The sequence below is a fragment of the Pelophylax lessonae genome (genome assembly GCF_965119305.1).
Source record: "Pelophylax lessonae genome assembly, chromosome: 3".
NCBI classification, from domain to species: Eukaryota; Metazoa; Chordata; class Amphibia; order Anura; family Ranidae; genus Pelophylax; species Pelophylax lessonae.
Genome location: NC_138770.1, coordinates 68,097,550 through 68,124,093, shown reverse-complemented (window position 1 = coordinate 68,124,093; position 26,544 = coordinate 68,097,550). Strand labels below are relative to the sequence as shown.

General features: G+C 45.4%; 1 protein-coding gene across 1 annotated transcript in view; it reads left to right on the top strand.

Moving 5' to 3' along the window:
- LOC309550888 (uncharacterized protein) overlaps positions 1–21,736 on the top strand; it is a 118,174-nt gene extending 96,438 nt beyond the window's left edge. The window contains exons 10-11 of the mRNA XM_082251270.1: positions 16,034–16,549; positions 20,900–21,736. Coding sequence (XP_082107396.1) covers positions 16,034–16,549; positions 20,900–21,567 — 1,184 coding nt within the window. The 3' untranslated portion in view covers positions 21,568–21,736. The remainder of the gene's footprint in view (positions 1–16,033; positions 16,550–20,899) is intronic.
- The last annotated feature ends 4,808 nt before the right edge of the window (positions 21,737–26,544 follow it).

Sequence of the window (26,544 nt, the reverse complement as noted above, 5' to 3'; positions counted from 1 at the left end):
TACCAATGCCAAGACATTCCCCCCCCCCCCCAATGACCTCCAATTTTTGGGTATTTCTACTTCATTGTTATGTTGACTGTTACATACTGCTGACCACTGCGCTCTGTAAGCTGTACTGTATGTTATATACACCTGACCTCTGCCCACTCTAAGCTGTTCTGTACATTATATACTCCTGACCACTGCGCTCTGTATGCTGTGCAGTACATTATATATTCCTGACCCCTGCGCTCTGCAAGTTGTGCTGTACAGTATAATAAATACTCCTGACCAAAGTGTTCATTGTCTCAACTTTGTTTGGTTGCTATGTAGTCTCCCACTTTTTAAATTAAGTTATTTTTTAAGGTAGACTCAGACAAAGCTCTCTCTATATTCTATGTGCCGAAATGTTTAGGTAAAGGAAATAATAAGGAAGTATTTTGCAGGTACAAAGACTGCGGTAGATATGTGCAGTGTAGGCAGGATAACTGTATTTTTATTAGTGTTATCCTTTACCAGTCCCCTTCCACTCTCAGAGATCCCATGGGACTGTCTCAAAATGTGTTAAAAATGTCAGGGTTCCACGGATCTAGGCAGTGTTCCAATGACCTATTCTTAAGGGTGCCCCCCTTCCCATTCTTTCTTCTACTGACAGACTCTATTGCAGCCATTCTCAACTAGGGTTCCTCCAGATGTTGCTAGGGGTTCCTTGAGCTGTGGCTAATTTACCTCTCACTTGATAGTGCCTGCATAGTTCCAAAGCCAGCGCCATTTGGCAGAGCCTGATTTAATGATCTTTTCAGCTGTCTCTAAGGGTAACGTTCTGACCACCCCTGTAAGGAGGACATTCTTCACATTGGAAACCAATGTGAGGGGCATATTTCTCACTGGCCTCAAATACATTGGTTTTAGTTAGGATTCCCAGAGACCTGAAAATTATTTCAAGGGTTCCTCTGGGGTAAAAAAGGTTGAGAAAGACTGCTCTATGGGGTCGATTTACTAAACGCAATTAGGCTGTTCACTTTGCAGGGGAATTTTCCCTTAGCTTAGGAAGTAACTTGCAGCTCAACTGACTTCCACAATCCAAGCATGTGCAAGCTATACTATTTTTCCTAGCACATTTGGGTATTCTTTGCAAAGTGAAATTTCACCATATTCACTAAGCTCTGGGGCAATTTCCCTTGCAAAGTGAATAGCCTAGTTGCTTTTAGTAAATCCACCCCTATATATCCACAGATGATGCAGTCATGCTCACTAATTTGCCACGATGTGTCCCTCTTTCTCTAAAGCCGGGAGGTATGCACTCTCTGACAGAGTTTCTAATACTTCTCCAACTCTAAAAGAACAGGCTTTAGCTCTAGATATAGTTTGCCATTACGTATATTAAGCTGATCATGTTCACATATTTCTCTCGTCCATTGACAGACACAGCCTCATCTTCATTAGCTGAATGGGTTATGCTGCCCCCTGCAGGAATTGTCTAGGCAGGAAAACTTTAAATGTACACGCCCACGGGGCTGCCCCCACAGGCATAACCCACACACACTCAGCTCAGCAAACCAGTGTTTTTGCCTAGAGAAGGAGTAGGACCTAGGTTTCCTGCTGGGACTTCGGTCTCAGTTTTTTTATTCTTTTCAGAATATTTTATTTTATTTCTCTTTACTAGTTAGTGTTCAGGGGGATTCTCCTGGTGATCTACAAGCAATGCCGGTTGGGGCTTTCGCACTGGATAATCTAGATCCTTATGGTCCCCCCAGCCTGGCCTACGCGCGTGAGCAGTTTATAGTCCCTCACTAGGCCTCGCCACGACGGTACCCCTTTCCGGATGGGGATGAGCCTGCGAGCTGATGCCTCGCCGGGACGCGATGACCTGGAGCGCCCTTAGTCGCAGCGTACCCCTCAGCTGGTAGCACCCCCACTTCGGGTGGGAGGAGGTCTGCCTGGAGCGGAGCCCACCCGGTCCATGGTATAGTAAGTGTGACCCCCCCTTTCCCTTGGTGGCCTTGGGGGGATGTGGGCCTTCTCCTGGGGATAATAGGACCTGTACCTCCTAAAAGATCCCCCTGGCCTGTCAGGTACCTGGCCTTTGTGCCCTGTCTCCCTCTGCCTTCCCTACGGGGGGCTATGTAACTGGGGCGCCTGGGGTCCTGAGGGGGTGGCAATAGTACCTTGTTTATTGCTGGGTCTTGTTGTAGATCCTTGAGGCCTTCATTGTGGGGGTCCCTGGCGCATGGCACACCGTGGACGCCGCCATATTAAGTGTGGGCGATGTTCCGCTGTTTCCCTTTGACTTGTATAGGGCAGCCATTTTCCTTGAGCTTCCTATTCAATTGCATTGGCAACCATTTTTGTGTAGTCCAATGTACTGCATTAGCAGTGTGACCTTTTACATCCAGGCCGGGGTCACTTCTTGTGATTCTTCTTCCTGCTGTAGAGGCCGTTCAGGAGGGTTCTCTCTGGAGCTGGTACAGTACTGGGGTCTTTGCGGGCATATCCCTGTACACTCTGCTGTTAGTGTATATTACAGGGGGACTCTGCAGACCGCTACGATAGGCAGTGGGAACCGCAATCGGTGCTTCTTAAAGTGACAGTAATCTGTTTTTCTTTATCGTACATCACGGGACACAGAGCTGGTAATAATTACTATTTGGGTTATATGCTACCTTCAGGTGAATGGACACTGGCAACCAATAGACAGGAAGTTCCTCCTATATAACCCCTCCCATACAGGAAGAACATCAGCTTTTTTGCCAGTGTCTTGAAGGTGGTGGTCATGGCTGTTAAAGCTCTCCAAGATTTTGTATTGTCCCAGAAAAAGGGGCAATCTATCGGATCCATTCAAAAGGCTAAGCATTAAAAGGATGGTACCCGAGCCTTGGTAACCTAAGACCTGAGGTTTAGCCTGCAATGTGGTCCTTCGGGCGCTGGACCCTGGGAAATGGAACCCTGGTTAAAACTTCCCAAGGTGATTCCAGCAGGGTGCTCTACAGGTCCAAGGGAGTGGCCTCCTACAGATGGAGGACCCGGTCCTTGAAGGTCTTTGACGGAGTCCGCCGTGATGGGTGAAGTTTGAATCCTATTGCAGGATTCTGCGGCAGAACTGGTAAGAATTCCTTTTCATTTTTTTATAGGAATAAGCACAATAAATTTCTTTACCTGCAGTACTGCTTTTTCGCCACTAGATGGCGCTGTTCGGTTTGTTTGGCTGTATTGCAGATCTCAGTCAGCTTACCATGTGCTAAAGCCGACACTTGGTAATGATGTCACAGGCAGCATAAGGTTCTTTCCAAACTGAACGCTGCAGGCAGAAGGGCTCAGGTTCCCTGGGACAGTCGGCTTATCGGGGGAAGCAGTGCAGGTCTGATAATATCTGTTTGGGCATACAGTGGGTACGGAAAGTATTCAGACCCCCTTAAATTTTTCACTCTTTGTTATATTACAGCCATTTGCTAAAATCATTTAGGTTCATTCTTCTTCCTCATGAATGTACACATAGCACCCCATACTGACAGAAAATCACAGAATTGTTGACATTGTTGCAGATTTATTAAAAAAAAAAAAAACTGAAATATCACATGGTCCTAAGTATTCAGACCCTTTGCTGTGACACTCATATATTTAACTCAGGTGCTTTCCATTTCTTCTGATCATCCTTGAGATGGTTCTACACCTTCATTTGAGTCCAGCTGTGTTTGATTAAACTGATTGGACTTGATTAGGAAAGCCACACACCTGTCTATATAAGACCTTCCAGATCACAATGCATGTCAGAGCAAATGAGAATCATGAGGTCAAAGGAACTGCCTGAAGAGCTCAGAGACAGAATTGGCCAAGGTTACAAAAAGATTTCTGCTGCACTTAAGGTTCCTAAGAGCACAGTGGCCTCCATAATCCTCAAATGGAAGACGTTTGGGACGACCAGAACCCTTCCTAGAGCTGGCCGTCCGGCCAAACTGAGCTATCGGGGGAGAAGAGCCTTGGTGAGAGAGGTAAAGAAGAACGCAAAGATCACTGTGGCTGAGCTCCAGAGATGCAGTCAGGAGATGGGAGAAAGTTGTAGAAAGTCAACCATCACTGCAGCCCTCCACCAGTCGGGGCTTTATGGCAGAGTGGCCCGACGGAAGCCTCTCCTCAGTGTAAGACACATGAAAGCCCGCATGGAGTTTGCTAAAAAACACCTGAAGGACTCCAAGATGGTGAGAAATAAGATTCTCTGGTCTGATGAGACCAAAATAGAACTTTTTGGCCTTAATTCTAAGCGGTATGTGTGGAGAAAACCAGGCACTGCTCATCACCTGTCCAATACAGTCCCAACAGTGAAGCATGGTGGTGGCAGCATCATGCTGTGGGGGTGTTTTTCAGCTGCAGGGACAGGACGACTGGTTGCAATCGAGGGAAAGATGAATGCGGCCAAGTACAGGGATATCCTGGACAAAAACCTTCTCCAGAGTGCTCTGGACCTCAGACTGGGCTGAAGGTTTACCTTCCAACAAGACAATGACCCTAAGCACACAGCTAAAATAACGAAGGAGTGGCTTCACAACAACTCCGTGACTGTTCTTGAATGGCCCAGCCAGAGCCCTGACTTAAACCCAATTGAGCATCTCTGGAGAGACCTAAAAATGGCTGTCCACCAACGTTTACCATCCAACCTGACAGAACTGGAGAGGATCTGCAAGGAGGAATGGCAGAGGATCCCCAAATCCAGGTGTGAAAGACTTGTTGCATCTTTCCCAAAAAGACTCCTGGCTGTATTAGATCAAAAGGGGGCTTCTACTAAATACTGAGCAAAGGGTCTGAATACTTAGGACCATGTGATATTTCAGTTTTTCTTTTTTAATAAATCTGCAACAATGTCAACAATTCTGTGTTTTTCTGTCAGTATGGGGTGCTATGTGTACATTCATGAGGAAGAATGAACCTAAATGATTTTAGCAAATGGCTGCAATATAACAAAGAGTGAAAAATTTAAGGGGGTCTAAATACTTTCCGTACCCACTGTATATGTGAATCAGTACATGGCAAAGAAAACGGTGGTTGTTTTGTGATAGCTGTTAATCTGGATCACAATTTTCTACCTTGGTGCAAACTATTTTTGATTCTGGGTCTTGTTTATATTTTTAAGCAATGTCTTCCAGAAGGAAAAGTGGGGGTGCAGCAGGGAAAGGTTTAAGTACCCCCGCACCAGGATTATTTTCTCCTAGTCCGGTTTCCGCTTCCCCAGAAAGACCTAAACCTACTGGCCAATCCGAGCCTTTACGTCTATCAGGTATTGTGCTACCTCTGGTGCTTCTGTTTCTCCCTATATTACTAGGATGACTTAGCATCTGCCCTGGCTAGCCTATAAGGTAAAGTAGCAGGGATGATTTCTTCTGTTACTCAGGATGGGAAGAAAAAGGGATAGATCCCCTTCCCATGCACCTGGGCCCAGCAAAGAGGTAAGGCCTATAGCCCTAGATCATGCCGAGGGGGGCCTCTGGCCTAGAACCTGATTGGGCAGTAGAAGATAATGAAGAGGTAGCCATTGGTGACTTAAAATCACAAGTGGATTGTGTTTTCTCTTCAGAGGATTCTAATCCCGAGGAACCATTTACAGCATCTCACTTGCAAAGATTGTTGACTCAATCCCTCGTTTAAAATGGTACGGATCGGTTTTATATTGCCTCCTTCAGAAAGATCTGACACCTGTTGTTCCTCGTTCGGCTTTTTGCATCCTCAAACAGTGTTCAAGCCTTTCCTTTCCACTCCCTGCTGCAGCAGTTGGTGTATGAAAAAGATCCAGCAAATAAATAAATAAACTGGAGTCCTTGTTTAAAGCTCCTTTGCTGTTGCTGGCTCTGCTGGTCAACCAGCTATTTTTAGCTAGGAGTATGTCAGTCCTTAAAGGGCCATTTTAAAAGGCTATCAAAAGATTTGCCTATTCAGAGTGAATCTGCAGATGATTTAGCAGAGATATCTCGCGCTTTTTTGTTTACAATTGATGCCCTTAAGGATTATATCCAGCAAGTATCCCGGGTAGCCCTCCTCTCTGTTCATATGCGCAGAGTCCTGTGGCTGAAAAATTGATGGGCAGAAATGCCTTGTAAAGAATTGCTGACAGCTCTCCCCTTTCATGGAGAACAGCTTTTTGGTGAAGGATCTAAAGATCTGGATAAATATATTCAAAAGATCTCGAGGGGGGGGGGGGGGGGGGGGCTTGGGGAATGTGCATTATTGCCTGTTAAGAGAAGGAATAAATACCCGTCTTTTAAGGCTCCGAATGTCACTCTCCCTACCAGAGCAGCATCTTCAAAGCAGTTTTGATGGCCTTAGTCGTCAGCTTTCAGAAAACCCCAAGGGCAAACGAAGCTCTGGGTCCAAAAGCCTGGTAAAACAGGTTTTAGTCCGCCTTATGAAAAGGCGCCCCCACTTGCTCGAGTGGGGGGGGGGCGGAGTCTTTTACAGTTTTCAAAAACATGGGAAGGAATGGTTCAAGACAGATGGGTTTTGTCCACTATAGCTCGGGGCTACATGATAGACTTTCAAGTGTTTCCTCCCTATCGGTTTCTGGACTCAAGTATTCCTACTTGCCCAGAAAAAAGAAGGCCCTTGTTCCAGGTCTTAGATTACCTATGGATCCAGGGTGCGATTTGTGGAGGTTCCAGTCAGCGGAAGATTCACTTGCTTACATAAGCACATACCTGCTTGCTTGCAAAATATTTTCTTGCATAAACGCATGCTGGCTTCCATAAACGCCTGCTTGCCTGCATAAGACGCATATCTGCTTGTCTGTATAAGATGCATAAACTTCGGCTTGCGTAAACGCATGCTTGCTTCCATAAACGCATGATAGGACAAGCTGAGACCCATTCTGGATCTCAAGGCTCTGAATTAATTTCTGACCGTACGTTTTTTTCGCATGAAATCAATCCGTTCGGTGGTAGCCTCTCTAGGAAGAGGAAACTTTAAGGCCTCCAAAGATATCAAAGATGCATATCTTCATTTGCCAATCTTCAGGCCTCATCAAAGGTTCTGTGTTTCGCAGTGCCATTTCAAGTTTGTGGCCCTGTTTTTCAGCCTTGCTACAGCTCCTCGTGTGTTCACAAAGGTTCTGGTGTTGGCTTCTTTAAGGGCCCAAGGCATCTCTATAGTAGGATACCTGGATGAGCTACTGCTGAAGAATCATTCAAGCTCAGGTTTGACACAATATGTGTTCCTTACAATCCAGTTCTTAGAGAGTCTGGGTTTGATTATCAACAGAGAAAGTCGGCCCTAAGGCCTGTTCAGGTCCTACAATATCTAGGTTTAGGCCTAGACACTGCTCAGGCAAAGTTTCTTGCCATCAGAGAACGTTCTGGCTCTAAGGAAGCTAGTCCGGTTCATAAGAGGGAAGAAATTTCCCTCCATCCTGCTGTGTATGAGGTTACTGGGCAAAATGGTGTCCTCCTTCGAGACGATTCCTTATGCGCAGTTCCACTCTAGACTGTTTAAGAACAGTATTCTTTTAGCTTGGAACAAGTAGGTTCAAACTTTGGATTGCCCGATGTTCCTTTCCCCAAGGTAAGGTAGGATCTGATCTGGTGGCTGGTTCCCACCAATTCGATCAAGGGAAATTTTTTTTTCTGCCGGTAGCCTGGAAGGTGGTAACCACATACGCCAGCCTGCTGGGATGGGGTGCTATCCTGGAGGGTCTGTTTGCCTAGGGAACATGGTCTCGGGCAGAAAATTTTTTTACCCATCAATATTCTGGAAATCCGAGCTGCCCATTTGTCACTGAATTATTGGACAACTAGGTTACAGGGGTGTCCTGTCAGGATTCAGTCCGACAACTCCACCCTGGTGGCTTATATCTTCCACCAGGGCGGCACCAGAAGTCAGTCGATTCAGAAGGAAGTGAACCATATCCTATCGTGGGCAGAGAGGTATGTTCCATGTGTATCAGCCGTATTCATTCCAGGGGTGGCCAACTGGCAGGTGGACTTTCTAAGTCGCCAGCAGCTGTGTCCAGGGGATTGATCCCTACACCCCAAAGTGTTTCGGCTGATCTGTGCTCCCGATGTAGATCTTTTGGCATCCAGGTTCAACAACAAGGTGGACAATTTTGTTTCCAGGTATCCAATTGCGGTCGGAATGGATGCTCTGGTGACCCCTTGGTCACGGTTGAACCTAGTTTATGCATTTCCTCCAGTTCATCTTCTACCTCGGCTGCTGAACAGGATACAGGTAGGGGGGAAACCGGTGATCCAGGCGGCTCCAGCATGGCCCAGAAGGTCTGGGTTCGCAGAAATCATATAAGTTGGCAGTGGAGAAACCATGGTTGCTACCATAAACAGAAAGAAAGCAGCGCCAGCTTAGTGAAGCATAAGGTTTATTAATACAAAAAACACGTAGTGACTTACTCTTAGGTAAGTAAAGGCCGGTATGGTAGGTGAATGGGATCATCCATCTTCTTCTCCTGGATACCGTTGTGGAAAAGAGGGGCGCAGGGTGCCCGTGGCGCGTGGAGGCTGTTGTCTGGCTTTCTTTGGACATAGTTTCTCTATACACTTCAATACCACATCACATCAGACTCCAGGCCGTACGGTTCTTTCTGAACAACGAATCTACACTCAGTCCCCGGCAAATACACTTTCTTCTGGATCTCATCGAATATTGCCTTACCCACAATTATTTTGAGTTAAACGGCGAGTTCTATACCCAAATTAAAGGCACCGCCATGGTGGGAGCTAACTTCGCCCCCAGCTACGCTAACCTGACCATGGGCCATTGGGAGCACCAATAAATTTGGCAGAACAATCCCTTCGCTGCCAATCTTGTTTTTTTCCGGCCGTTATATAGATGACATAGTCATCATCTGGGACGGCCCCGCTTCTCTTATACCCCCGTTCCTTGAGCATTGCAATAATAACCCTGCGGGGCTCTCCTTCACATCAGTCTCGGACTACAATAAACTTACCTTCCTAGACCTGGAGCTTTACCACAATGACAACAAGATTAGTGCCCAAAATTTTGTAAAACCTACTGCCAGCCCCATATGGACTTCTCATGGCTCCTGTCATGCCTCCAGGGACTTTTCCTGTTAAACTTAATGCAGAGTTTGTTTAAAGCCACACTAGCACCTCGGCCCGCCTCTTTTGGGCCCCGCCCCCTCTGGACTTATGCTCCAATGAGCTACTCATCAACAGGGTATAAATTCCCTGTCCCTGGTAAGACACCCCCACTGCCTAATGAAGGAGCACGGATGCTCCGAAAGCTAGCAACGCCCATCTTTCCCTCCACCTCACCGGAAGTGATGTCAGGCTGAAACAGGAAAATCAGAGAGGCTGCCAGACAACAGCCTCCACATGCCACCGACACCCTGCACCCCTCCTTTCCACAATGGTATCCAGGAGAAGAAGATGGATGATCCCATTCACCAACCATACCAGCCTTTACTTACCTAAGAGTAAGTCACTACGTGTTTTCTGTATTGATAATCCTTATGCTTCACTAACCTGCGCACTTTCTTTCTGTTTACTACTCCTCAGAGCCTCTCCTTGCTCCAGCTGGCAGTCGCTTTTCGTGGGACCCCCTCCCTCCCTCCTTCCACCTTATCCTTTTATATATTTTTCTACCCATTTTTACTTTCTATATTTTTACCTTTTTTCCCTCATGGTGTGCCACCCACCAACATCAGAGAGCGCCATGTAATCATTGACTTTATGGTTGCTACCATGTCGTCCGGATCTACTATCTCAAGGTCCTATATTCCACCCTGCTTTACGGTCATAGAATTTTACGGTCTGGCTATTGAAACCAGAATTTTTAGAGACCGGGGAGTCTCAGCTTTGGCTCTGGCCACATTGGTCAATGCCAGGATGCCTGTTTCTAGGAAAATCTGTTATAGAGTTTGGAAAGCCTATATCTCTTGGTGTGAATCCAAGAAATGGCATCCTAGAAAGTATGTCATTGGAAGAATCCCTGCTTTTCTTCAGTTGGGGGTGGATTTGAAATTGGCATTAGGAATCATTAAAGGACAAGTCTCTGCCTTATCAATCTTTTTCCAGAGACCGTTGGCTACGCACTCTTTGGTTCGGACCTTTTTTCCAAGGTGTGATTCGTATGGTTTTGCCAGTCAAACCACCCCTATGTCCTTGGGACTTGAATCTGGTTCTCACGGTCCTGCAGAAGCAGCCCTTTGAGCCTATCAGGCATATACCCTTGTTACTTTTGTTGAGGAAGCTGGTCTTTTTTTTTGGTCGCTATAACCTCATCTAGAAGGGTATCGGAGATAGCGGCTCTTTCATGTAAAGAACCTTTTTTTTTTTTCTAAATCTGTATCAGGATAGGTAGTTTTTTTCATCCTCTTCTTTTTTTTCTCCTTAAGGTAGTTTCTGGTTTTCACTTGAACCAGGATATTGTTCTGCCTTCATTTTTCCTAATCCTCAGTCTTCTGAGGAAAGGTTGTTACATTCTCTTGACGTTGTACATGCAGTTAAAGTCTATTTAACCAGGTCAGCACAGATTTGTAATACTGATGCTTTCTTTTTGCCGGATGGGCCTAAGAAGGGCCAAGCGGCAACTTCTTTCACTATTTCTAGGTGGATTTGGCAGGTCATTTCTCAAGCTTATGGCTTGAAAGGTAAGGTTCCGCCTTTTTAACTTAAAGGCCCATTCTACCAGAAGGGTAAGTGCTTCATGGGCAGTGCACCATGAAGTATTTTTGGCCCAGATCTGCAAAGCTGCTACCTGGTCTTCAGTACATACGTTCACAAAATCCTACTAAGTGGAAGTTAGAGCACATGAAGGGACTCAAGTTTGGTAGTAGCGTACTGCAAGTAGCTGTTAGGTCCTAGTTTTTTCTTTGCTCGAGGGCAAATTTGTGACTCTGTGTCCCCTCCCCTCAAGGGCATTGCTTTAGGACATCCCAAATAGTAATTATTAACAGCTCTGTGTACCGTGATGTACGATAAAGAAATTAGGATTTTTATTACAGCTTTTCTGTAAAATCCTTTTCTTGGAGTACATCACGGGACACAGAGCTCCCTCCCCTCTTTTCTGGGATCTTCATTGCTTGCTTCAAAAACTGATGTTCTTCCTGTATGGGAGGGGTTAACTAGGAGGAACTTCCTGTCTATTGGTTGCCAGTGCCCATTCACCTGAAGGTAGCGTATAACCCAAATAGTAATTATTGCAGGCTCTGTGTCCCGTGATGTACTCCAAGAAAAGGAATTTACAGGTAAGCTGTAATAAAAATCCTAATTTTTGTAACTTTACTTATGGAGCTCCAGGTGTTGAATTCACCCTCAGACCCACTCTGTGCGACATCCGGACAGTCCGGATCGCAGTCTCTGGCCCGCGACTTCAGCAGCTCTGAAAAGCCTGGCAACAAAAATTGATTTTGTCATGAAAAAGGTTAATAACCGGAAACGGCCGCTGCCTTCTCCATCTTTGGTGGAGTCCTCTGATATAGAGGCTGATGTGGTCGCCCCGGACGCCCCCCTACCTGAAGGGTCGCTGTCCTCGCAGTCAGATGGTGAAGAGGACCTGTCTTCTTCAGCTGCAGCGCGGGTAAGCGCTCTGGTGGAAGCCCTGATTATTTCAGTGAGGGAAACTTTAAAATTGGCTGATGAGCCCACGCCAGCAAGGATGCGGGTGGCCTTTAGCTTCTGCAAGACCCAAAAGTCTGGCAAGGTTTTCCCCTGTCCTGAGACTGTTCATGATATTGTGAATGACCAATGGGGGCACGTTAAGCACGTGTAGTGGTGCCAAACGCTTTAAACGCCGGTATCCTTTTGCTGATACAGTCTCCAACCGTTGGACGGTGCCACCTAAGGTGGACCATTCTGTTTCCAGGTTGAACAAATCTACTATTGTGCCTGTGGAAGATATCCCGGTTTTCACTGATCCGGTGGACAGGCGAGTAGAATCCTTTTCCCGCCATTTTCACGTGTTGGCAGGTTCCATTTTGAAACCGGTCTTTGTGTCTGTTTTTTAGTATCACAGACGGTTACTGAATGGATTAGGGTTCTGAAAGGGAACTTGGACCCTGATGTAGTTCCCCCAGAACTGATGGAACTTTTGTACCAGATGTCCCAGGCGCTGGTGTTCCTGTGTGATGCGTCCATGGATGCGGCTCCCCTGGTGGCCAGAGCTTTGGCTGTGGGGATTGCCTTAAGGCACATGGTGTGGCTGAAGAGCTGGTCAGCTTACCAAGCTTCCAAGAAAGCCCGGAGAGGTCTCTGTTTTCTGGGAGAGCGTTTGGCGACTCACTGGATGAATTGATCAAGGGTCTGAATAGCAGGAAGAGTACTTTTCTTCCTCAATCCTCTAAAGGTAAAACACCCGGTGCTAAGCGCCTAAAGGTCCTTCCTTTACTGTTCATAGGCAGTTTTTTCGTGCCCCCGAGGCGCAAGAAAAAGGTAAGCCTTCAGAACTTCTGGATGGGCGAAGAAGCACTGGGGCAAGTCCAAGGCCAGTCAGTCCGGTGCTGCGGACAAGTCCTCTTTAGCATGAAGGGGTGCCCTCACCCATTTCTGGGATGGGAGGACTTCTGCGCTTCTTTCAGGAACCCTGGACTTCCTTAGTTCAAGACAAATGGGTTCGCAAACTGATTTGTTCCGGGTACAAGATTGAATTTTGTTCCCGGCCGGGAGACAGATTTTTTTTAGTCAAATCTTCACCTGTCTCCGGAGCGTTTCAAAGATCTTTGGGATGCTGTTCAGGATCTCCTGGCTCAAGGAGTGATTGTACCGATTCCTCCGCAGGAATGCTCTCAAGGTTTATATTCAAACCTGTTCACAGTGCCCAGAAAGGAGGGCAAGGTGTGTCAATCCTGGACCTCAAGGCTCTGAACCACTTTGTGCGGGTGCACAAGTGTGCGGATGCAGAAGTTTTGAATGGAGTCCATTCAGTCGGTGGTGGCATCCTTGAATCAGGGGGATTTTCTGGCCTCCATCGATATCAAATATGTGTATCTCTATGTCCCCATATTTAAGGGACATCAGCGATTCCTCCGCTTTGCAGTGGCAGAGGAGCATTTTCAATTTGTGGCGTTACCCTTTGGTCTCACCTCTGCTCCCAGAGTTTTTAACATGGTCCTGGCCCCTGTGCTGGCCTTGTTACGTCAGAGAGGAATCTCGATTTTGCGATATCTGGACGATCTTCTGTTGTGAGCAGACTCTCATTCGGATCTGTTGACCAACATCTCTATTACAGTTCATACCCTTCAAGAATTCGGGTGGACAATCAATTTCAAGAAATGTGCTCTGACGCCATCCGTACGGGTCACTTATCTGGGGCTGACTCTCAACTCTGCTCTGCAAGGGTCTTTCTTCCCCTGGAAAAGCTTCAGAAGTTGCAAAGGGCAATCAGGTTGCTGATGGAAACTGATCAGTTCTCCTTGCGGGCTTGCATGAGGGCCCTGGGCCTGATGGTGTCAACCTTCGAAGCAGTCCTGTTGGCTCAGTCTCACTCGAGGCCTCTGGAGAAAGAGATTCTGGCAAAATGGAACAGGGACCCTCGGTCATTGGACCAGAAGATTTGTTTGAGCCATCTAACGAAGTCGGCTCTATCCTGGTGGATCGAGTCACCTGTTCTGTGACAGGGCAAGTCCTTCCTGCCACTGTTCTGGACAGTGGTCACCACAGACGCCAGCCTACCAGGCTGGGGTTGAGTGCTGGGGAAACTCTGTGCCCAGCGGATTTGGGCGACAGAAAAGTCTTCCTTGCCGATCAATATTCTGGAGCTGAAAGCGATCAAGCTTTGCCTGCTCCACTGGACGAGTCAGCTACGTGGCTCTCTGGTTCAGATACAGTCTGACAATGCCACGACTGTGGCTTACATCAATCATCAAGGGGGCACCAAGAGTGTCCTGGTGGCCAAGATTCTGGTTTGGGCGGAAGCCAATGTTCCGGCTCTTACCACAGTCCACATTCCGGGTGTGGAGAATTGGCAAGCGGATTACCGGAGTTGTCAGGTGTTGGATCAAGGGGAATGATTCCTTCCTCCGGAGGTGTTTCATCTCCTGTGTGCCCGGTGGGGTACTCCGGAGGTGGATTTGTTTGCGTCTCGCCTCAACAGAAAAGTTCAGCGGTTTGTGGCCAGGTCTCGGGATCCTCTGGCCGACACCATAGACACTTGTGGCTCCTCTGAGCCAGTATTGCCTGATTAATGCAGTCCCTCTGCCCGTACTCCTGCAGAGGTTTCTTTGCCGGGTGGCTGTGGAAGGCATTCCGGTCATTCTGTGGCCCCAGACTGGCCTCCGCGGTCTTGGTATGCAGACCTGGTAAAAATAGTTGTGTATCCTCCATGGCGACTTCCTCTACGGGAAGATCTGTCTCAAGGACCGATCTTAATCCTGATTTGAGGTCGCTGGCTTTTACGGTTCGGCCATTGAAATTGAGGTGTTGAGGGATAGAGGCCTTTCTGCCTCAGTACCCTTTTGAAGGCCAGGTAGTCGACATCTAGGAAAATCTATCATGGTACATGGAAATCGTACATTGCATGGTGTGAATCACTGCAGCTGCATCCTCGCTTGTTTTCTATAGCTAGGGTTTTGGCCTTTTTGCAAATAGGGGTTGAGCAGCACTTGGCATTGGGCACAATCAAGGGTCAGGTGTCGGCCATAGCCATTTACTTCCAACGTCCGTTGGCTACTAATAGCCTGATTCGCACTTTTATTCAAGGGGTGCGTCATCTGGCTGCTCTGAGGAGATCCCCGTTATCTCTGTCGGATCTCAATCTTGTTTTGTCTGTTCTTCAAAAGCCTCCTTTTGAGAATCTTAGGGAGATTTCTCTGCTTTACTTGTCGCAGAAGATTGCCTTCCTAGTGGCTTTTACTTCTGCTCGCAGAGTATCTGAGTTGGTGGCGCTGTCCTGTCTTTCGCCTTATTTGGTGGTCCACAGGGATAAAGTGGTCCTCCGACCTAATCCGTCTTTTCTTCCTAAAGTGGTGTCAGATTTTCATCTCAATGAAAACATTGTGTTGCCTTCCTTATGTCCTAAGCCTAAACATCACAAAGAAGTTGCCTTGCAATCTCTGGATGTGGTTCGGGCGATAAGGGTTTATCTGACGGTTACTGAGTCCTTCAGGAAGTCGGACTCTCTCTCTTTGTCCTTCCGGACGGTCTTCGCAAAGGTTTGGCTGCGTCTGCTGCGACCATTTTGAGATAGATCAGGCAGACGGTTGATCGGGCTTATTCGCTCAAGGGTCAGGTTCCTCCTTTTCCCTGTGAAGGCACATTCTACTAGAGCGCTGAGTGCCTCTTTTGCTTTTCGCCATCAGGCCTCTGTTGTACAGGTTTGTAAGGCTTGGTCGTCTGTGCATACTTTTACAAAATTCTACAAGGTGGATTTTTTGGCATCTTCTGATGCCTCTTTTGGCCGCAAGGTTTTGCAGGTTGCTGTTTTCATAAGAGAATGTTATTGTTTTCTCTTAGGGGTCTTTTACCTGGGTGAGCTCCTGTTGTTTTGTTGAGCTTCATGTTACCCAGTTGGCAAAGTTTTGCCTTTGGAGTTTACATTACTTTCTGGTTGCGTTTTTCCCATCCCTCATGCCTAGACTGCTTTGGGACGTCCCATTCAGCTAATGAAGATGAGGCTGCGTCTGTCAATAGACGATAGAGAAAACAAGATTTTTGTAAGATCTTACCGTATAATCTGTTTCTCTGAAGTCCATTGACAGACGCAGCACCCACCCCTCTGGTATATGGATGTTTTTTTCTTCAATGCTTGCCACTAAACTGGTTTGCTGAGCTGAGCCTGTATGGGTAATGCCTGTGGGGTATACATTTTTCCTGCCTAGATTACTCCTGCAGGGGGCAGCATAACCCATTTAGCTAATGAAGATGAGGCTGCGTCTGTCAATAGTCTTCAGAGAAACAGATTTTACAGTAAGATCTTACAAAAATCTTATTTGCTTTCAAACTTTTGAAAGAAACCTATTTGGAGAAAATAAGGAGGCCATCACTTAGGGCCTCCTAATAAAACTGTGGCAACACAATTGAGTCATAAACCATAACTGTGTGGCCTTTAAAAACATTTGTGATGCTGGTTTGTATGGCACCTCTAAATTTCAATTTGTTCTGTGCCATAGTGACAGATAATGGGGAGCCACCTAAAGGTGACATTGGGGCAGCCCCACAATTCCCAGTGAATCAGATAACTAATTTGTACGGATCTAATTTGCCGTCATCTTCATCCCCTGGAGCTCCGCGTCTACGAATCGTGAAGTTCACAGAGAAGGAGCTGGATATCCTGGTGGACCTGGTTTTAGAGAATTACTCCAAGCTTTTTGGGAAAGAGTCCGACATTACACCCAGCGTTGCTAAGAACGCTATGTGGCAGGCCATAGCCAATGAAGTGAGCGCCGTAGGAGTGGCTTCCCGCACCAGTGATAAAGTCAAGAAGAGGTGGAAGAACGCCAAGCGCAAGATGAATGAAAAACTGAGGGAGGCAGCTGCCCATGTGGCAGAGACTGGGCGCCGACCTCCACCACACCTGAGATTGGCACCGTATGAGCAGAGGCTAAGAGACTTCTTCAAACCAGAGTTCAGCAAAGAGATGGACTGGAACCAGGACAAGGAAGACCGACCAGAGGAGGTGGAAGCCGGTAAATACTGTTATTACATTTTAATAATGAGAAGTGACCAGATTGCTGTGTGCAGCCATATAAAGAAAGCTGGGGAGGAGTAAGAAGGTTTTACTGCTTTCCTGTGACCTTTGGCCATGTATAGGCTTAAAATGAATAGGGGCCCCAAACTGATCTATGTGTCATTAAAACATCTCTTTTTAATCTCATTGATAAAGAGGATCTTTTCTTGCACTTTACAAGAGTTTACATTATTCAGAACCGCTTTCTAAACATTGCAAAGTTGTTTTTTTCCACTTCATGGTCAGCGATTTAAAATGTGACAACTCATTACCTAGCGATCCCTACATTATACAGAGACTGCTCCCAGAGAAAGATCCCTACATTACACGAAGACCCTTACAACTTCCTATTAATTCATGCAATCATTCTCATTACTAAGAGATCCCTGCATTACACAGAAATCCTCCCAAAACCCAGAGAGCCCTACATTAAACAGGGTCCCCACCCATTGCCAATAGATCCCTATAGTACACAAATACCCCACCCATTACTAAGAGATCCCTGCATCACACAGGGGCCCCTCTTATAACCTAGAGATCCATAGATTACACAGAGACTCTTTCCATTACGCAGTGAGCCTGACATCCCGATTAATCACTACATTCACAGAAAACCCGTTCACTATCCTGAGATCCCTACATTATACAAAGAGATCATTCTCATTACCCAGAAGTCCTTGCTTTACACAAAGGTCCTTCCCATTACCCAGAGATCAGTACTTTACACAGTAACCCCTACATTACACAGAGATCTCCTTACAACACAGAGACCCCTCCTATTACCCATCAATCCCTACATTACATTGAAATAATTCCCATTATCCAACAATTCTTACATTATACAGAGAGCCTTCATATTACCTAGAGATCTCCACATTATAAAGATACATCTTCCCGAACAATCCCTACATTAACTGAAAGCCCACTCATTATCCTAAGACCCTTACACAATACAAATAAATCATTCCCATTACACAGAGGTCCTTGCATTACACTGAAACCTCTTTTATCACCCAGAGACCTACATTACCCATCATTTCCTAAATTACGTTGAATTCCTTCCCATTATCCAGCAACCCTTACAATATCCAGATACCCTTCCCATTACCCTGAGATCTCTGCATTACACAGAGACTCTTCCCCCTTGCCCAGAGATCCCTACATTACAGAGACTCTTCCCCTTGCCCAGAGATCCCTACATTACAGAGACTCTTCCCCTTGCCCAGAGATCTCTACATTAGAGACTTCCCCATGTCCAGAGATTCCCTACATTACACAGAGACTATGCTCCTTGCCCAGATATCCCTACATTACACAGAGACTATTCTCCTTGCCCAGAGATCCCTACATTACACAGAGCCTCTGCCGCTTGCCCAGAGATCCCTACATTACACAAAGTTTCTTCCCCTTGCCCAGAGAGCCCTACATTACCCAGTGATCCTGACAACCCAACAAACCCCTACATTTACAGAAATCCCGCTCATTATCCTGAGATCCTTATACTATAGAAAGAGATCATTCCCATTACCCAGAGGTCCTTGGATTACACAACTATTCCTCCCATTACCCAGAGATCCGTACTTTACACAGTAACCCCTACATTACACAGAGATCTCTTTGCAACACAGAGACCCCCTCCTATTACCCATTAATCCCTACATTACATTAAAATAATTTCCATTATCCAGCAATCCTTAAATTATACAGAGCTCCTTCCTACTACCTAGAGATCTCTACATTACACAGAGACTTCTTCCCGAGCAATACCTACATTAACCGAAAATCCACTCATTATCCTGAGATTCTTACACTATACAAAGAAATCATTCCCATTACACAGAAACCTCTTTTATTACCCAGAGAGCTCTACATTACCCCCAGTTTCTAAATTACATTAAATTCCTTCCTATTATCCAGCAACCCTTACAATATACATCGACTTCTACCTTTACTCTGAGATCCCTACATTACACAGAAACTCTTCCCCTGGCTCAGAGATCCCTACATTACACAGATAAACTGCCCCTTGCCCAGAGATCCCTACATTACACAGAGACTCCTCCCCTTGCCCAGAGATCCCTACATTACACAGAGACTCTGCCCCTTGCTCAGAGATCCCAACATTACACAGAGACTCTTCCCCTTGCCCAGAGATTTCTACATTGTACAGAGATTCTTCCCTTGCTCAGAGATCCCTACATTAGACAGAGACTCTGCCCCTTGCCCAGGGACCCCAACATTACATAAAGACCCCTCCTATTACCCAGAGATCCCTACATTACACAGAGACTCCTTTCATTACCCAGAGATCCATACATTACACAGAGATGCCTTATTACTATGGTATCTCTCTATTAGACAGGGACCCTGCTTGTTACCTATAGATCCCTACAATAAACTGTGACCCCCCCCCCTACATTAAATGGAGAGCCCTCCCAATACCCAGAGATCCCCACACTACACAGTGACTCATATTATTACCCAGAGATCCCTTCATTACACAGCAACCCCCTTTCATTGCGCAGAGGTCCTTACATTACATAAAGACCCTCCAACTACCCATCAATCACTACATTACACAGAGGCCCCTCCAATTACTCATCAATCTCTGCATTACATAAAAATCCTTCCCTTTGCTTAACAATCTCTACAATACACAGAGAGTCCTCTGATTACCCTTGCACCTTACTCTACAAAGATACAAAGAGATAATTCCCATTACAAGAGGTCCTTACATTGCCCAGAGACCTCTAGATTACTCAAACGTCCCTATATTACACAGTGACCCCTCCCATTGCAATGAGATCCCTTCATTACATAGCGACTCTTGCTATTACCCTTGATATTACTCAGAGACTCTTTCCAAGCTAGAGGAACTCTACATACGGACCCATCCTATTATCCAGCAATTTCTCTCTCCAACTACACTAAGATACCTAAACTGGTAGCACGCCCCTCCAATAGAACAGAGATTCCTAGAAAAATGTCTAATCCAACCAACTGGCTGAATGTATATGTATAATGCTGGTTACACTTAGTATTAGATATCTAGGTTTCTTGTTCATGAGCCCCTTACCTCTGAGCAGTTTTAAGGAAACTTGTTGTTTTGTTTTTTTTTTTTTTAGTCTTTAGAAATCTCTTCCGGCTGAAGTAAAATAATTCTAGTCTGCTAATAGTGGTCAAAGTTTTAGCATTTTCTTTCCATCCTGTATTGGATTCCCCACACAATGGCCTTTTATTATGGCCCTTGTAGTTTAGTTAGCAGTGGTGGGCACTGGGCACCATCCTACCGCAACTAATCGGGCATCAATAGTTTTGTTGTCATTAAGCCAAAAAAGACGGTTAGTGATTGTTTTCTACGTTTGGGTGCACTGAACCTATCATTGTCATATTAAATATGGAATTTCAATTTCGATTTTTCTTTTTGACTTTTTTTGATTTTTTTTTTCTTTGACCAGACCTGCTTGTGAATACTCTACGGGCCTATCTATGGTCATCGGAATAATTATTGTATTAAAACCCATTACCCTATTGTGCTACTTTTGCCTTTTTACCATGGAAAGTTATAATATAAAAAGTAGACAAACTAGACATTAAAAAAGAAGACAGTTCGTCAAAATGCAGGACTCCACCTTGAGGAACAAGCCTTCCTCTTATTGCTTTTGAAAAATAAAGAATTTCTTCGGGTTCAGGGTAGATTTAAGTTTCCAGGTAAATTTTTTCATGAAAAGCAGATACTGAAACTTGACTATAAAACTGTTTTTTATATAGACCAGGGATCTCCAAACTTCCTAAGCAAAGGTCCAGTTTATTGTACTTTAGGCTTTGGGAGGGGGGGGCCCAGACTGTAGCCAGTCCGAGTAGAAATTGCCCCCGCATCAGTCCCTCATCATTGGTTGTAATGGGAAGAATAGTGACACATTGATGGTATCAGTAGGGGGAATGGTGCTCCATCATTGGTTTCATTTGGTGCAAATAGTGCCCCAAAGGCCAGATAAAGGCAAGAAAAGAGGCCACATCTGGCCCCCAGGCCACAGTTTAGAGACCACTGATATAGAAAGAACAGTCAGTGTTGATACTCCCCATAAAAATGTCAAAACGATTAGCTCCTCGATTTATAAACAGGCCCCTTTGATCAACTTTTCTGTAAAAACAGGACAGAAGTTTGGAGTAGGGACGAAAAGAAGGACAAGTACGTAGCAGGTTAGATAAAGTGTCAACAGCTTGTTGTGTTGCTCTGGATGCACTGAACATAGAGTGTGGAAGGGAAATTTGATTATTTTTGGTAACATAATGCCTTTTTGTTTAGATCCCATAGATTTGGTCCATTCTGAAAATCTGGAAGACACCCTCTTCTCTCCTCTCATGGATTCTGTCCACCGAAAGTCCCTGGCAGACACCATCTTCCCTCCTCCCATGGCTTTAGTCCATCGGGAGTTCCTGGCAGAAGCTGCTTTCACTCCTGCAATAGATTTAGTCCATCAGGAGTCCCTGGCCAACAATGTCTTCTCCCCTCAGTGTCAGGAGTTAGGGGAGGACTCCAGTAAAGACTCTTCTGAAGAACCTTCTGTTATTTCACCTGGAAATCATCTTCATTGCTCAGACACAATGGAAGATCAAGAGCCAGCTCTGGAGTCTGAGCAACAGGACCACCATTTCTCGGTTTTAAACCGGACTTTGCACAACTTGTCTTCCAACCAACAGGAATCCAATGTCCTAATGCAGGAGCAGAACTCCATCTTGTCCCAGATTGCCTACTCTCTGAGCCTCCTTCACATACAGCAGACAGAAGGACTGGCTGCTCTGGGCAATATTATCCAACAGGGTGTGGAGGCCATTCATCCGGCATCCTGTGTGTCAACCAATACTCGGACTATAGACCCCACTAAAGTCCACACGGGATTGAGACAGCAGGTGATGGGCATTAACAGATTTAATACTGACCTACCTGCTCCCCCAAAACGAAAAATAACTTAGTACCTTTTGCTATACCCTCACTCTGATGTTCAGTCATTGTTATGCTATTGTTTATCTGGTTTATGGATTCTTGTGATGTTTTTTTTAATTTTATTTTAGGTGATGAAAATAGTCATGAACTATTTGTTTAATATTCGATTCAAAAATAAAAGAAAATACAATTTAAAACCACATTAGTCTAGTGTTTTTTGTTTTGCTTTATGGTAAATACCAAATTTGCTGGTCGGTGGTGAGTTTTTTTAGCTGCACTAAGGCTTGTTCAGCAACAGTGTAGACCCCCTGGGATTATCTAAAAATTATCACGTACCTGGAGGTGAGCCCTGGAGGTGAGCCTGAATGGTGAGGAAGGCCTCTCTTATGCCTCTGACTCGGGACCCCTGATAGTGCAGACAGGAGGCGCCGAGTATAGAGTAGCACGAGTGTCTGATGTAGCTGATAGCAGGCTGATGTCCACAGACAGGGATAGCCGGGTAGTTCCAGAGCAGGTATGCAGGCAACTAGTGCTGGTGGCAGGAGCGTAGTGAGACGACAAGCCGGGTCAGAAGCCAAACGCTCATACAGGAGCCAGAAGGAGCAGACTGGAGCGGAGGTCAAGGGACAAGCCGAGGTCGGTGCAGGCGGAGAGCAGAAGAAAGTCAGGACAAGCCGGGTCTGGTACTGGTAAGCAGCATACAGTTTAGCAGTTTCAGGTCAACAAGGCTGAAGACAAAGCAGCACTGGAGCTGAGCAAGGGCTGGGTTTAAATAGCCCATTTGGCGCCAGCGTCTGTCACGTTGCGTGCGCGCATGCGCATTCGCCAAGTCCCGGCGGGATTGAACAGAAACACAACTTTGAACAGCAAACCTCTTCTTACACAAATTATTTGTCTGATAGCATAGAACAATGTTTGTCAACCCTTATTCAGTCAAGGCACCTTTTAAATTTCTGCACAATCTCAAAGCACCCCATTCCAAAATGTAAAAACGAAACTAATAGTTTTACATAATGCAGCAACATGTAGGATACCCAATGTTGGTGATGATTTATTCTTCCAAAGCAAATGTCTGCACAGTGCTACTGACTAGTATTCCAATGTTTTTCTTCTTCCTCATTTTCTCTCCCTCACTCAGCTAATGTGACCCCACTGTTGACGGAGATGGGCAGGGGTGGGTCAAACAAGGATGTTGTGCAGTTTCGCATTGTCCTCTTTATCAACCGATGATGTCATTGGTTGTTAAGCAGGCGGCTAGAAGGTTGTTATGGTGCACAATGAAAACCTGCTGCTTTGTGCAAGGCAGGCTTCATCCATCAGCTGGCTTGTATACAATTTGTGGGCAATTCTTAGGCATTTTGCCAAGGTACTGCAGGGTGTCTGGACATCCTGGTTGAAAAAGGCTGGCATAACTTTAACCTTTCTACACACCTTTTATGCCGAAGTTCTCAACTTTATGCAGGAAGTGCAATAGGAACCATAAGATCATATTTTCACTCATGTTTAAATTTTTTTTTTTTGTCTGGTGGTATGCACTTTTGGCTTAAAATTTACATAGTTACATAGTCTATATCAGCCTTTTCCAACCTTGTCAACACAGAGTAACCCTTGAAATAAGTTTCCGGGCCCAGTGAACCTTCTGCTAAAAATGAATAGATCTATGATTAATGATACATTAGTGTAATGATCAGTGGGAAGAATTCTCCTTTCAGTTGTGGTCATTGGGAAGAATTTCCCCCTTATAGATAGCTAAAAAGATCAATGGTGTCAGTGGGAACTTATCTGAGAGTCAGAAATTGCTCATTGCTTAAGGAACCCCTATCTACTTCTGGAGAAACCCTTGACTTCCATGGAACCCTGATGGAGAAAACCTGGTTTATTATGGTTGAAGAAAAAATACAGGCCCATCCCATTAAGGGAACTTCCATATCAAGGTTATTGTACAAAGAGAGATCACTCTTCCTCCATAACTTGTCCTGTTGAACTTTGGCTCAAACCAAACAAATCCTTCCATAAATTGAGTGATGACTTTGTTACAGCCATGGTTGCTAAATGGATAAACCACCAGGAAATGCATGAATACAAGATTAGCAAGTCATAAATAAATTCAGTTTTATAATACATAGTTTAGTTTACTTCAATTTAGGTCCCCGGCAGTAGTTGCAAATGAAAGCTTCAGCTGGTATACTCCCCCAGTTGCCGATCAGCGTTGGTCATTTTTGGCCTGAATGACATTCATCATCATATAACCATGATAGACCTGCCATTGGGCAAAGGTGTAACTTCTTCTGTTGTACCTGATTGTAAGATCTCACTCAAATGTATGAAAATTCAAATGAGCTTAATAATCCATCAACCCAGACACATCACAGCTTCAAAAGGCAGGGAAAAGCATTGGCGCGTTTCATGCTACTCGTGTAAATTGCATCAATGCTTTTCCTTGCCTGTTGAAGCTGTGCTGTGTTTATATTTATGGATTATTGATAAACTAGTTTGGAACTTTCATACATTTGATTACGGTTATCCACTTTTCTATGTTAAGTATCTTGTGGCTGTGATCCAGACCAGCATCTCTTTGTATGGAATGGGGGACTAGCACTAAAGTGTCTTTCTTCTATTGGACTGATTGGAAGATCTGTGAAGCTCTGATGGTATACTGTATGTGCATGTGTGTATTAGAGCTGCACAATTAATCGTTCTAGAATCCCAATCTCGATTCACCCCCTATGCAATCTCTATCCCAAAAATCTGCGATTCTGGGGGTGGGGTAGGGGAAGTCGTCAGCCGCAGCAGAGCCAGCCTGGAATGCAAATGACCGACACAGAAACTGACGTCAGCAGTGAAAGACCGCATCCACTGATGGGCGGTACCTTCAGAGGCCCCATGGAGGCTGCAGTCCAGCCCTCACATGGCATGATAAAAGAAAAGGAATTGGCAGCACTCCAGGTTGAGTCAAAATCCAGATTTATTGACTGGACATCCAAATTATGACAATCGGGACAAGGTAGACGCGTTTCACACACTGACTGTGCTTAATCATTTTGTAATGATTAAGCACACAGTCAGTGTGTGAAACGCGTCTACCTTGTCCCGATTGTCATAATTTGGATGTCCAGTCAATAAATCTGGATTTTGACTCAACCTGGAGTGCTGCCAATTCTTTTTCTTTTATCAAGTTTTCACGGAGGCGAGCCGGGGCATGCACCTGTGTGAGTCATCAGGCAATTACACCACCTTGAGCAGGGAGTCCTTGTCTCTTCCTCACATGGCATGATGAGCTTCCCATCACGTGAGGTAATCAACGACGGAGGAGGGGGGGATCCCTAAAAAATAAATAATTAAATGTATATTAGAATGAATGAATGATATTATATACACACAGTATCTCACAAAAGTGAGCACACCCCTCACATTTTTGTAGATATTTTATTATATCTTTTCATGTGACAACACTGAAGAAATGACACGTTGCTACAATGTAAAGTAGTGAATGTACAGCTTGTATAACAGTGTAAATTTGCTGTCACCTCAAAATAACTCAACACACAGCCATTAATGTCTAAACTGCTGGCAACAAAAGTGAGTACACCCCTAAGTGAAAATGTCCAAATTGGGCCCAATTAGCTCCCCGGTGTCATGTGACTCGTTAGTGTTACAAGGTTTCAGGTGTGAATGGGGAGCAGGTGTGTTAAATTTGGTGTTATCACTCTTACTCTCTCATACTGGTCACTGGAAGTTCAACATGGCACCTCATGGCAAAGAATTCTCTGAGGATCTGAAAAAAAAAGAATTGTTGCTATGCATAAGATGGCCTAGGCTATAAGACGATTGCCAAGGCCCTGAAACGAATCTGCAGAACGGTGGCCAAGACCATACAGTGGTTTAACAGGACAGGTTCCACTCCGAACAGGCCTCGCCATGGTTGACCAAAGAAGTTGAGTGCACGTGCTCAGCGTCATATCCAGAGGTTGTTTTTGGGAAACAGACATATGAGTGCTGCCAGCATTGCTGCAGAGGTTGAAGGGGTGGGGGATCAGCCTGTTAGTGCTCAGACCATACGCCACACACTCCATCAATACGGTGGTCTGCATGGCTGTTGTCCCAGAAGGAAGCTTCTTCTAAAGATAATGCACAAGCAAGCCTGCAAACAGTTTGCTGAAGCCAAGCAGACTAAGGACATGGATTACTGGAGCCATGTCCTGTAGTCTGATGAGACCAAGATAAACTTATTTGGTTCAGATGGTGTCAAGTGTATGTGGCGGGAACCAGGTGAGGAGTGCAAAGACAAGTGTGTCTTGCCTACAGTCAAGCATGGTGGTGGGAGTGTCATGGTCTGGGGCTGCATGAGTGCTGCTGGCACTGGGGTGCTACAGTTCATTGAGGGAACCATGAATGCCAACATGTACTGTGACATACTGAAGGAGAGCATGATCTCCACCCTTCGGAGACTGGGCCACAGGGCAGTATTCCAACATAATGACCCCAAACACACCTCCAAGACGACCACTGCCTTGCTAAAGAAGCTGAGGGTAAAGGTGATGGACTGGCCAAGCATGTCTCCAGACCTAAACCCTATTGAGCATCTGTGGGGCATCCTCAAACTGAAGGTGGAGGAGCGCAAAGTCTCTAACATCCACCAGCTCCGTGTTGTCGTCATGGAGGAGTGGAAGAGAACTCCAGTGGCAACCTGTGAAACTCTGGTGAACTCCATGCCCAAGAGGGTTCAGGCAGTGCTGGAAAGTAATGGTGGCTACACAAAATATGGACACTTTGGGCCCAATTTGGACTTTTTGATTTAGAGGTGTACTTAATTTTGTTGCCAGAGGTTTAGACATTTAATGGCTGTGTGTTGAGTTATTTTGAGGGGGTGGCAAATTTACACTGTTATACAAGCTTTACACTCACTACTTTACATTGTAAAAGTGGTATTTCTTCAGTGTTGTCACATGAAAGATATATTAAAATATTTACAAGAATGTGAGGGGTGTACTCACTTCTGTGAGATA